Below are 13,066 nucleotides of genomic sequence, written 5' to 3'. Positions count from 1 at the left end.
AAAATAGCACAAGAGAGTTCTCCTATGCCTCTCATCCAACTTCATTTATTATTAACATTTACATAGCCATAGGACAATTATCAAAACAAAGAAATTAATGTCGGTGGGGTGCCTGGATGGCTCAGTCAGGTAAGTGTCCTACTCTTGGTTTCAGCTCAGGTTTTGATGTCACAATTAATGAGTTCTATCCTCACATCAGGCTCTGCACTGATGGTGTGGAGCCTGCTTGAAATTGTCTATCTTGTCTCTGACCCTCCCCTGCCATGCATGCTTTCTCTCTCTCTCTCTCTCACAATAAATAAAACTTAAAAAAATTAACATTTTAACTTCAGCTCAACTGTTATTAACTAAACTGTAGACCTAATATAAATTTCATCCATTTTCTCACAAATGTACTTTTTTCTATTTCAGGATTTCATCCAACATCCTACCTCGCATTGTTATTTCTCCTTAGTTTCCTCTAACCTGTGACAGTTCTTCAGTGTTCATTTTTTTATGATCGTGATACTTTTAAACAGTACTGATTATTTTGTAGTATGACTCTCAATTTGGGTTTTCCTGCCATTTTCTCATGATTAACGTGAGGTTGACAATGCCACAGAAATTATGCTGCAACCTTCTCAATGCATCACGTCAAGGAGATTTATATCAATATGTCTTATTACACATGTCAAGGAGGTTTCTATCAATATGTGTTATTACTGGTGATGTTAATCTTGGTTAAGATGGTATCTGCCAGGTTTCTCCACTGTAAAGTTATTCTTCCCCTTTGTTGTTAATGAATATTTCAGAAAAGATTCTTTGAGATCATGTAAATATCCTTTTTCTCCTCAAACTTTCACCCATTAATTAGCATTCATCTTGTCTACAGCAAGTATTACTGTACTGTTCACCTAATGCTAATCTTTTATTTCCCTTTGTCTACTAATGACAAACTGCCAGTTTTTGTAACTCTGAAAATATCTTTATTTTGCCCTCACTTTTGAATGATATTTTTGCTGGGTATGCAATTTTAGGTTGAAGAGTACCCTTCCTAACCTCATCTCCAAGATCTTTAAGATGTTATCTTGTTGTTTTTTGGCTTTCACTATTTCTTATGTAAAAGCACTGGTAATTTTTACTCTGTATGTTTACTCTGTATGTTAGGTAAAGGATCTTTTTCTTTTGGCTGCTTTTAAGATTTTTCTCTTTAGTTTTCAACAATTTGACTATGATACATATAAGTGTGATTTTGTATTTCTCCTGCTTAACACTCACTGATCTTCTTGGACCTGTGGGTTGAAAATTTTTAATCAAAATTGACCAACTGGGGACCATTAGTTCTTTAAATATTTTTTCCTTTCCAATTTCTTTCTCTTCTAGAGTTCCAATTATATCAATCTTAGATTACTTAGTATTGTCCCACAGGTTCCTGAGGCTCTTTCTTTTTCATTCTTTGGTCCGGTGTTTCATTTTGGGATAGTTTCTATTGTCGTACCTTCAAATTCAATGATCTCTTATTCTGTAGTATTCAATCGGCTTAAAGCCTATGTACTGAAATTTTCATTTCTGGTATGTATTGCTTCAGTTCTATATTTTCCTTTTTGTTCTTCTTTTTTAATAGTTTCCATGTCTTTGCTGAGACTCCTCATCTGTTCTCTTGTTATACATACTTACCTTACCTTACTTAACCCCTTACCCTTGAGTATTTTTGAGGCTTCTATTTAAGCATTAAGGTGGATCCTAGAATAGCTCTTACTTTAGACCTAGAATATAGAATAGTCTTATGCCTAAATAGCATCCTTTCTGGGATCTCAACAATGCCCAGAGTGTTCAAATAGGTCTTCCTGCTCCAGCTGATCAGAACTCCTATTTCCTAGCACCATGTGACCTCTGGAATCTCAATTCAGGTCATAATTCCTTCGGTAGTTTTTTTGTTTTTTTTTTTTTTTTTTGGCCAGGAGTTTCATTGTGGCATACTATGGGAGGCAGTGGCTCCACCTCAGTAGGCAGTAGTATTTTATCCCTGACATTGTTTAGAAGTGTTGGCACAGAATGATTTTTAGACTGTTTTACCACTCTTCCAAATTTCTCTAAAGATATATCTTGCTCCTTATTCCTTGAACTTGAGATAGATACATCCCATCACTTCCTCCTCGGTATACCATTGCCCTGTAGCTTCTTGCCCTGTGCATATTCAGCACTGCATTCGAAGTTGAAAATGCAAATTTCTAGAGCTTCTATTTCTGCCTGACTCTCTTCTTTCTAATACCATGCCCACAGATTTAACCACTCCAGTAGCCCCAAATTCCAATCTCTGCCTTCTTCAGTTCAATTATATAAATGTGCTCTGCTTGATCTTTACCCACTTGTCCCATGGTCTGGGAAATGCTTTCAGGCAGAAAATCAGGGCAATCATGAAGCTCACCTCACATGTTTTCCTTCTTTCAGGGATCAAGGTCCTTGGCCAACACTTAAAAACATGTATTTCAATATTCTGGCTAGCTTTATAGTTGCTTACATACGGAAGTGGTCTACCCTAGTACAAGTTATTCATAACTAGAAGCAGAAATCCATACTAATGATCTTTAGGAAACTCAATGCACTTCTGATTTATAAAGTTAAAAAAAATTTTTTTTCCCTTAAATTCACAAGAGACATTTCTTATAAATTCAATTTATTTTTTTTTCTCTTATTTTTTTTTAAGTTTATTTATTTATTTTGAGAGAGACAGAGAGCCCAAGCGGGGAAGGGACAGAGAGAGAGAGGGGGACAGAGGATCCGAAGCTGGCTCTATGCTAACAGCAGAGAACCTGATGTGGGGCTCGAACTCAAAGACCGTGAGATCATGACCTGAGCCAAAGTCGGACGCTCAACTGACTGAGCCACCCAGGCGCCCCTTATAAATCCAATTCAAATTTCAAAACCACGGAGTGCAAAATAAGACTCCCACCAAAACAAAAAACAAACCTTTGTGCCATCTGTAACTTCCATATAAACAAATACATGATTTAAAATATGCTGAATGTCTTAAAAAAAAGATGTTAATAGGTGATCACTATTAATTTGCATGCTTATCTCCTACCTTATAGAGTTTGAGAATTGTTTTAATGCATTCATGTACAAACTTGGTCTGTTTCTGAAGACTTCCACCATACAGTGCCACGAGTTCTTCATTGAAATTCACACTAAAGAAGTCAAAGTGGTATTTGAAGTCAATGTCTTCTGCTTTTCTAAGTGCAATAGAGCCAACAGAACGGACTGCAGAGGAAAATACAATGTGCACATTAAACAACATTTTTAACGTTTTATTTATTTCTGAGAGAGACAGCACGAGTGGGGGAAGGACAGAGAGAGAGGGAGACACAGAATCTGAAGCAGGCTCCAGGCTCTGAGTTGTCAGCACAGAGCCCAACGTGAAGCTTGAACCAATGAACCATGAGATCATGACCTGAGCCAAAGTCGGACACTTAGCTGACTGAGCTACCCAGGTGCCCCAAACAAAATTTTCAAAAGTTGCTTCAAAGTCTCTTAACAAATAACTTTATCCCACACTCCCAAGTATAAACAACCTACTTCAGGGTGACATCCTTCAACAGTTATCAATTCAGAAGAACAAACCATTGTTTGTGCCCTGTATGTCTTGTGCCCTAAATGTTTTTTAAATTTAAGTTAAATAGAAAGTAAACAGGTCATTCATTCTTTACCTGCTTCCACTTCAATAGGGACAACAGCTAAAAGGGAGGGGAAGATTTCTTTGAAGAGTAAGAAATGTTAGTCATCTGTATGAGTCACGCTTGAGGATTTTAAGAATGAGAAAATCCCTACAAGAAATAATATGCTCCTCACTTGGTTCAGATACCTATGCTTGATTTGTCTTTTTCTTACACATGATATCCAATCCATCAGTAAATCTTATCATACTCTACTTTCCAAACATATCCCCCAATCAACAATTCTCATCATTTCCACTACTGTCTTCCTAATGTAAGCACCATCATCTCTTGCCTTAACTACTCTAATAGTTTCCTCATTGGTCTATCTGCTTCCATCACTGTTTCAGGTTTTGTTCTGCTAACTCCACAGAATTTGTGAACTGATTGCCTTAACTGGCATTAAAAATTGCAGTGTATGGTTTAACAAACAAAATACCTATGTGCCATTCCATTTTTTTAACATACGTAATTCACATATTATTCAACTCACTATGTAAAGTGTACAATTCAATCACTTTTAGTATATTCATCGAGTTCTAAAATCATTTCTCTAATCTAATGTTAGACATTTTTAATTACCCCAAAAAGAAAACCCTGTACTCATTAGTAGTCACTTCTCATTCCTCGTCTCCTTCTAATTTCTGGAAACTACTAATTTACTTTCTGTCCCATGGACTTGCTTATTCTGGACATTTCTATAAATGGGATCACATACGTGTTTTTATATGACTGGCTTCTTTCACTTATGTTTTTAAGATTTATCCACATTGCACCATGTAATTCATGTTATCAGTTAATTCATTCCTTTTTTATTATATAAGCTTTAGGTGTACAGTTTTATAATTCAACATCTGTATATACTACAAAGTGATCATCACCACAAACTTATTTACTATCCATCAACATACAGCTGGCTCCCTTCACTCATTTGACTCACTCCCAAACCCCAAGACTTACCTTGCTTATAACTTCCAGCATTACCAGGAAGAAAGAGAACTGGAATACCCGTCAAAGGGAGAATTTTGTGTTCTTCAGCATAGGATCCTTCTCCATAAAGATATAATTCATATGCAGGATAGCGTTTTGCCAGTTTCTTTGGAAGTTCTATTTTCTACAGCAAAAAGAAAAAAAAAGCAATTTCACTTTAATTAGTTGTATTAATACAATTCAGCCTACTGTGTCCATTTCTGTATTACACACATTTGAAACAGCATAGCATAAAAATACTACTAATGATAAAACTGCACTTAATGTTCCAAACAAATTTTACTTTTAGCCTATTCATACGTAGAATGCAGAATTAGTCTTGAATTATGTGAGTTTTGAACCATGCAGTTTTCAAGAACGCATAAAATGGAACCACCTGAAATTCTAATGAATGCAAATTACTCAAAGTAGCCACTGACTAAAGAAAAACACTGAGGTATGTCAGCAAGTTACATGTTAATATAATTGGGAATGCTCTTAATATAGTATCAGTATCAATTATACTTAGAAATGATAAAGGCTTTCCATTATCAAATCAATTCTTTTTTGCTATTTTAAACTATTTTGTAATGTCTCTCCTTTTTTTCAGGCCCAACTATATATTCCAGCTGTTATACCATTCAAAACAAAGTAAGCTTGTTTTGTAATACAGCTTTCTGACCTCTCAACTTAATATGCTTTGATCTGCAATGTGCTTAACACATTAATCTGAACCTTACAGCCATGTCTTGGTCAAGACATGTACACTTTTCTCACCATAAACATGCCAATGAATTAGCATCTGTTTCAGTTTTCACGGACCAGGTGTATGGTTTGTCAGCAAGCCTTAAATTACTCTGCAATTCATACTTTGTATAACAAATGAGCCAGTAATTCACGCAATTTTTTTTTCCAACAAAACAGAAGTTAGGTCTTAATGTCATCCCCAAAACATAAGCATCTATGAATGTGATGGTAAAGTATAAGCTCTTCTTCTCTTCTTCTGCCCCTTTTTTGAGTATAGAACCATTAAAAATGAAATCAGTTACATTGAATAGATTTTAAGTAGACATCAATAGATTTAATGATCTAGCAGTGCTGTACATGTGCTTGATAAAAATTTTAACTACTGAATGAATTTTAAAGCCTATAAATGGTAATGACACTGAAAAACCTCACTGTTCTAAGAAGCAGAATTCTGATTATTCATGCACATTCAAGATTCTTTTAAAAATATTACCATAAACAATCTGTGTTAATAACACCTGAAAACATCTTTAGAGACTGTGCACTTATTGCTTAAAATATTAGCAATTTTATCTCCTCCAATACCCAAAATGCAGAAATACTAATCCTGCAATTCACTTTATATATATATGGGCTTCAACTCAAATTAGCCCCAATACTGACTATGCACAATGTATAATAAACTAAAATGATGCAATATTTTGATTAAGTATACATTAAGCAAAAAGGAAACATGAGAGAACAAGAAAATGTTAATCTAAACTTCTCCCAATTTAGTACATCTTTTGATGTGACAGTACATGAATATTAGATCATTCTTTTTATTTTTATTTTATTTTTTCTTTTTTTTTTAATTTTTTTTTTAACGTTTATTTATTTTTGAGACAGAGAGAGACAGAGCATGAACGGGGGAGGGTCAGAGAGAGAGAGAGAGACACAGAATTTGAAACAGGATCCAGACTCTGAGCTGTCAGCACAGAGCCCGACGTGGGGCTCGAACTCACGGACCGCGAGATCATGACCTGAGCCGAAGTCAGACGCTTAACCGACCAAGCCACCCAGGCGCCCCTAGATCATTCTTTTTAGTACATTAAGTTTTGAACTAGCTGAAACTTAACTCAGAAGAATAGGAAACTATCAATATATTGAAAAAGAAATATTTAATTCTCTAGAGATAGAAAAACAAGTTCAAGTTGGGAGTGGCAGGAAGAGAAAGAAAGGGTTCTGACCAGATTAAAGACAGAAAATTATAGGCCTATGAAAAGGATGCTGATGAAGAAAAAGATGAGGGTCAAGGGATTTAAAAGAAAACTTTTATAGTAACAAGAGTCCCATATATTTTAAATTATTTTGCATATATTATTTTAAATGAGCACACCTTCCCAAAAACAGACCTTCAATCAAAACAAATTACACTTATACTTAAATAACATGTCCACAATCCTGCCCCTGCTGTCCATCCCTTCTTGACTCTGCCTTAGTACAGGTCCTTCTAATCTCTAAACCCCAAACTCTTTCAAAAGACAAAAATTCTAATAAGTTCCCAAGTACTAGAAAAATACCAATTCAAGACACAAATGTCTTTTTTTATGACACATATCTTTTACTTGTAAATCAAAACTGGAAAATTCAAATTTGAGCTCCATAATTAAGAAAAAAAGGAGAAAAAAGAGATTTTGATCACAATGCAGTTTAAAAGATCTTACAAAGAGCTCTTGGCTCTTTGTTCATCCCACCCCTAAAAACTCCAGCTTAATAAAAACACCTAGGGACAACTGAATCTTTTAGACTGGTTGGTCTTTCTCCCTGTCATAACCTCCCTGCTACAATCCAGAGTCCATAGTGGTGTCAAGAAATACCTTGTTAAAACATACAACTTCTGTGTTTCCTGACTGCATTTATAAAGGCTTAAGACAGTGGTCCTCTAATATTTGGCTCTAATTATTCTTACCTTTCTTACAACTTACATATGCCATGTTTTAAAATTTATTTTTAATATGCTTCAAAATTCAAGATTCAATAGAATGTACATTGAAAGGCTCTCTTCCACCACTAGTCCTTTAGCCACCTAGTAGTTTGCACCCAGAAGGCAATCAGTGTTAGCAGTTTATATATATACATACTGCTTATACAATGTGTCCTGGTGCCTTCCCACCTTCACAAATGCTATTCTTTATTCCTGCAATTTTCTTTAAAAAAATTTTTTTTAACATTTATTCATTTTTTGAGAGACAGAGTACAAGCAGAGGAAGGACAGAGAGAGAGGGAGACACAATACAAGAGCCCAACATGGGGCTCAAACTCACGAACAGTGAGATCATGACCTGAGCCAAAGTTGGATGCTTAACCAACTGAGCTACCCAGGCACCCCTATTCCTGCAATGTAAACTATATACACACACACACACACACACACACACACACACACACACACATATATCCTCTAATTCACTACAACTTGGCTACAGCCTTTGACTACTGAAGATGAACTTGGACACTGTCTTCTGTGAAGAACCTCATATGCGCTCTTACAGTGAAACTATAACATTTACGGGGCGCCTGGGTGGCGCAGTCGGTTAAGCGTCCGACTTCAGCCAGGTCACGATCTCGCGGTCCATGAGTTCGAGCCCCGCGTCAGGCTCTGGGCTGATGGCTCGGAGCCTGGAGCCTGTTTCCGATTCTGTGTCTCCCTCTCTCTCTTCCGCTCCCCCGTTCATGCTCTGTCTCTCTCTGTCCCAAAAATAAATAAATAAACGTTGAAAAAAAATTAAAAAAAAAAAAAAAAAAAGAAACTATAACATTTAGTACATTTTAACCATCCATTACATTCCTGTCTCCCCCACTGTACTATAAAGACATAAAGGCAAAGTCTGATTCATCTCTAATTCCTTCTTACCCATACCTTGTATCTAGAATATACTGGACACAGAGTAGTTATTCAATAAATTATTTGCCAAATGAACATCACATTAATAACAAAATGCTATCATTTGTATTTTCCAATATCAACATTTTCTTCAGATAGCAACTGCTAGGTCACTTATCTGAAGACGGTTAAATAAATTACTATATGGGAGAAAAACAACACAGATGTTTCTTCTTGAATTCTACAATTTGCCTAAAACTGTTTGCTACCAAATAAAAGCTGTGCCTTGCTATCATAATAAAGCAAGAAGCTTTAAGGGATAATGTGTATTTTGCCTGGTAGGTCTGTGAGATGTCCAGTTAACTCTGAGTAAGTGAATCTACGAAAACCAAAGGTAGAAAATGAATACTCAATTTTAAATTCAAAACTTCATTCTTACAAATAGGTTCAAATTCCTGTCCCACCTTTTATTTTTTAAATGAAGAATAAAATAGAGTGTGTTTCAACTATCATTTTTTCTAAAATTCAGCTAACAAATATGCAAACTAACAGTAAAAAAGAAGAAAAGTGTCAAGAAGCTGAAAAGCCAACGAATATGTCAGCTTATATGCAGATATCAACCTGTGAACAATTAGAAAGCTTACTACGAGATATAACTAGAAGTAAACAATACATATGATGGACGTATTTAGAATACTTTTATTCATTAAAAACCACTGGTTCTTAATAGAACGATCTCAGTTATCCAGAAATCTCACTATATTCAAGATGACTCAATTCTATAGACAGGCTTTAACTATATTTCTAAAATAACATGACCTGGTGTACACAATGTAAGATACAAGAATCGAATATAATACTGTAGTGAATTAACACAGCCTCTTTTTACATCATAAAAATAAATATCTACTGAAAATGTGAATCAGAAACTCCTGCCACTGTAATTATTACTGTACTGACAAATAATATTAACAGTAACGGAACAGTAAAACCACAAAAAAGTAATTTGAATCAAAAGAGCTAAATAGACTACTCAACAACAAAAAAACCCAAACAGCTCTTTTGCATTAGCTAATTTGCTGTCTTGCCAGTTAATTTTATGAGGCAAGAAATGCATCTGTGAGGTCCATATGCTTTGTTCCCAACACTAAGCAATTTCCACTACTGCAGATATTAAAGTAGCTTCAATAATTGTGGGCAATCTCAAAATAAATGGGAATTAGTTCTGTATTGTTACAGATAATTTTGTTTTAATCAAACTCTTCAATGAAGTAGAAAACTAAAGTGACTATTGAGTTTCTCAATTATTACACCATAGAAAAATGAAAGATTATAAGGGCTCTATTTTCGGTTTAAAAAAAACCTTAAAAGCCCACTATTTAACTATGTATAGACTCTGATAAACATAAACCGGCATACGTGCTTAGAAACTGAGACAACAGTAACACATTAATATCTTCTCCTTCAGTAGCATCTGGTATCAAGTTCTTCCACTCCTTTATAAGCACTGATGCAAAACCAAGATAAGGATCTCAAAGCAAATGAAATCTAAATTAGAATTTTGCCCACGGGAAAAGATGTTCTTCAACAATTTAAACCTTAGGTATTTTTACGATCTAAATAATAGCAGCATTAATCAAATAATATGCTAATCCACAATGCCCTGGGCAGAGGCAATCACGATCTGCATTCTACACCTTAAAAAAAAAAAAAATCTGCTATGGTTTTAAAAATATACGAAGAATGCGTTTTATCAGTAATGTATTATAGTACACATACTTCCTATGATGGGTTACCATTATAACATGTATTCCATAATTAGGAGATGCGTTTAGAAATAAAACAATCATATTCGAGAGAAATTTTTTTGGACAGTTGTGTAATTTGTCACCACAGCTGGTCATGAATGAAATTCCAAATTCTCCTAAGCTGAACTGATGAAGCAGTTGTGATAGAAAAATCTCAAAATGGAACGTAAGAGGTGGGGGACGGCGCGCACGCTCTCGAGACAGAAGGGCCGGGTCTCTCCTAAATTGCAAACACAGCGAGAAAACAAAAACAACACTATGAAATAGATTTTGTCTACAACTGCTAAGAGGCGACAAGCATAAACACAGGCTTGCATGCACACGCACGGGCCGGTAACCTACAAAACCGGAGGTTCTGCAAAACTTTACAGGACGGAACCTCAACAGTTTTCCATTTAATTCCTCCCCAGGTTAGCCTTTCACACAGAGGTAAGACCCTGGAGTCTCAAAGGCAGTCTTGGGATCTAGCCAACACAAACTCTGCGGAAGCTCAGTCCCTTTCCAGAAAAGCGAAAGCTGACGTGCAAATCACTGCGCGGGATGGGGAAGAATTAGGTGCGTGGAAAGCCAAGGAGGGTCCAGGGGCACCTGTGAAGGCAGGAACGCAGGGAAAATGGGGTTTAGGTTTAGGGAGAGGCGCTGAGTTTGCGTCTCTGGGAATGAGGCGGGGTGGGCCCGGGCAGTCAAAACAACCAGTGCCTGGGATTTGGGACCGGGAAGGGGGCGGGAGACAGGGGAGCAACTATGGGGGGCGGGGAGGATGCTCAAGGAACCGTCTACCTAACACCCCACTTTAAGGGAGGACACAAAGGTGGGGTGCCCGGCTGGCTCGTGGGAGGAGCATAGACTCTTGATGTTGGGGTTATAAGTCCCAGACCCATATCGTGTGTAGAGATCCCCCAAAAGTAAAAATCTTAAAAAGAAAGAAAGAAAGAAAGAAAGAAAGAAAGAAAGAAAGAAAAAAAGAGAGGACACAAAGGGTAGGTGAGGTGAGCAGGGAGGGCGGGTGGTCGGAAGTCTTCTGGGAGGAAAAAAAAAAAACCAAAAACAGACGAGGTTAGCATACGGGTGCCACAGAGGCGCGGGGAGCCAAAGCAGGAGAAACCCACAGGAGGGGCCCGAGTCTCAGAGCGCCCAGGTGAGGAGAGAGCCGAACCTCACCTGATACTCCGGGTACTCAAACATATAGCTCATACTGCACTTGTTCTCCTCGAAGCCGAAGAAGACGTCCCACAGCCCCAGGGTCGCCATGAAGACCATAAGGGCATAAAACGCCAGGTTCCAGAGATTGACTAAATGAAGAAACATGCTGCCGCCGCCGGCGCGCGGCCCCAAACCCCGACCAAGAGCCGCGAAGAACGCCTAGCAGCCAGCGCCTGAGCGAAGCCCGGACAGCGAGCGCCTGCGCGGACGCCCAGCCTGCCCTTACGCCCGCCCCACAGTGCGCCTGCGCGAAGTCGGCCTGCTGCGTCTCCCGCCGGGCTGCTTCTGGTGGAGAGAGGAGGCGGCGTTTGCGGCGCGAGCGCGAATCCAAGGGGAAAAAAGAAGGGATGAAAGCGGGGTGGGCAGGGCGAGAGACCGAAGGGAAAAAAGGGAGGGAACAATGAGAGGGAAAAGGAGGAAGGGGGCGCGAAAGGCTATGAGAGGCTGGCTGAGGGAATGAAGAGGAGGGGGCGGGAACCTAGGAGGCGAGGAGGGGGAAGGGCTGGCGGGGGGAGGGGGTGGGGGGGCGTGGGTGTGTGGTGAGTTAACCTGGAGAGGGAGAGACGCTTACTGGTAGGGAGCTGACCCCGCGGGGGGAAGGGGACCGTCAGCTGTCACGTCGCAAACCTCTCTAGCCCTGCGCAGTTTGAAAGCCACATTCGCTTTTGAAATGCCTCAGGCCTCCGCAATTTCGGTTCTCCCAGTGATGGTGGGGCACGTTCACAGCTCTCAGGACCAGTTAGCTTGAGAAGGGAACAAATGGTTTTTTCCCGCTCTTTGACCAGAGACCTTGGCCCAGTGGGGAACAGCACTTAAAAGCACCAGCACATAAATAACAGCCAGCAGGTCGACAAGACTCAGTTCTTGGTGTAAGATGAAAGCCTGAATCACAAAAAGCATTGCGAGTCTTTAGGAAACGGTATTAAAATTTCCATGAACACTGAGCTTCCAACAGTTGTCAGCGTGACCAGTTGGACGCTGTCTTGCTTTGCTCCCCAGGATCTTCACCTCTTCGGAATTCGGTTACAAATTAATGTGAAGAGACAATTTCGCTCGAGCTTCCACTCAGACTCTCAAGTGACTTACTTCAAATTTAGAAGAATTTCAGTTTGGTTTTGCACAAAGAAGGGGGTGAAAAGCAGTTCAAAAACCATTCGTAATCATGAATAGTGACTTCATTACGCTAGAATGTTATGCGAAGACACAGTATCACTCTTTAAAGTTGAAGGAAGAACAGATGCGTGTGTGTGGCTAATTGCAAATTTTTCCCTAGAATTAATTTTGACACTAAATTTCATTTCACTTCATTTCAGTTTTGTGGGATGGAATTAGGGAGGAGTTAGTGTACAGGATGACAAATCATTTGGAAAACGATTTAAGTTATACATAAAATAGGTAATAAGTACAAAATACAATATAAATAATGAATACAAAATAGGTAATAAAGTCTGGGAGCTCAAGAGCATCACAGAATGTCTGCCCCTTGTTTCTTCTAGCATATCATGAGCAGCACATACAAACCGAGGGTGAATCTACACTCTCTACCCCAGTGCCTCTTAAATTTAATGTGGTATGAATCACTTGGAGATTCTGTTAAGCAGATTCTGCTTCAGTATTTCTGGAGTGGGGCTTCAGATTCTGCATTTCTTTCCTTTTTTTTTAATGTTTATTTTTGAAAGCGAGAGTGAGTGGGGGAAGGGGCAGAGACAGGGAGACAGAGGATCCTGTGCTGACAGCGCAGAACCCGATGCGGGGCTCAAACTCACTGACTGTGAGATGAC

The 13,066-nt window shown here is 38.5% G+C and overlaps 1 protein-coding gene across 1 annotated transcript in view; it reads right to left on the bottom strand.

Moving 5' to 3' along the window:
- Nucleotides 1-11,390, bottom strand: part of PGAP1 (post-GPI attachment to proteins inositol deacylase 1) — a 76,923-nt gene extending 65,533 nt beyond the window's left edge. Inside the window, exons 1-3 of the mRNA XM_047085176.1 lie at nucleotides 11,244-11,390; nucleotides 4,653-4,806; nucleotides 3,065-3,240 (exon numbers count right to left, since the gene is read on the bottom strand). Of these exons, the coding sequence (XP_046941132.1) occupies nucleotides 3,065-3,240; nucleotides 4,653-4,806; nucleotides 11,244-11,390 (477 nt within the window). The remainder of the gene's footprint in view (nucleotides 1-3,064; nucleotides 3,241-4,652; nucleotides 4,807-11,243) is intronic.
- Between the last annotated feature and the right edge of the window lie 1,676 nt (nucleotides 11,391-13,066).

The sequence above is a fragment of the Lynx rufus genome, unplaced genomic scaffold (assembly GCF_022079265.1).
Source record: "Lynx rufus isolate CCGP_SWC_20201006 ecotype Redwood Valley unplaced genomic scaffold, mLynRuf1.p SCAF_2, whole genome shotgun sequence".
Lineage (NCBI taxonomy): Eukaryota > Metazoa > Chordata > Mammalia > Carnivora > Felidae > Lynx > Lynx rufus.
The sequence above is the reverse complement of the archived record's forward strand: the minus strand, read 5'-3'. Positions and strand labels throughout refer to the sequence as shown.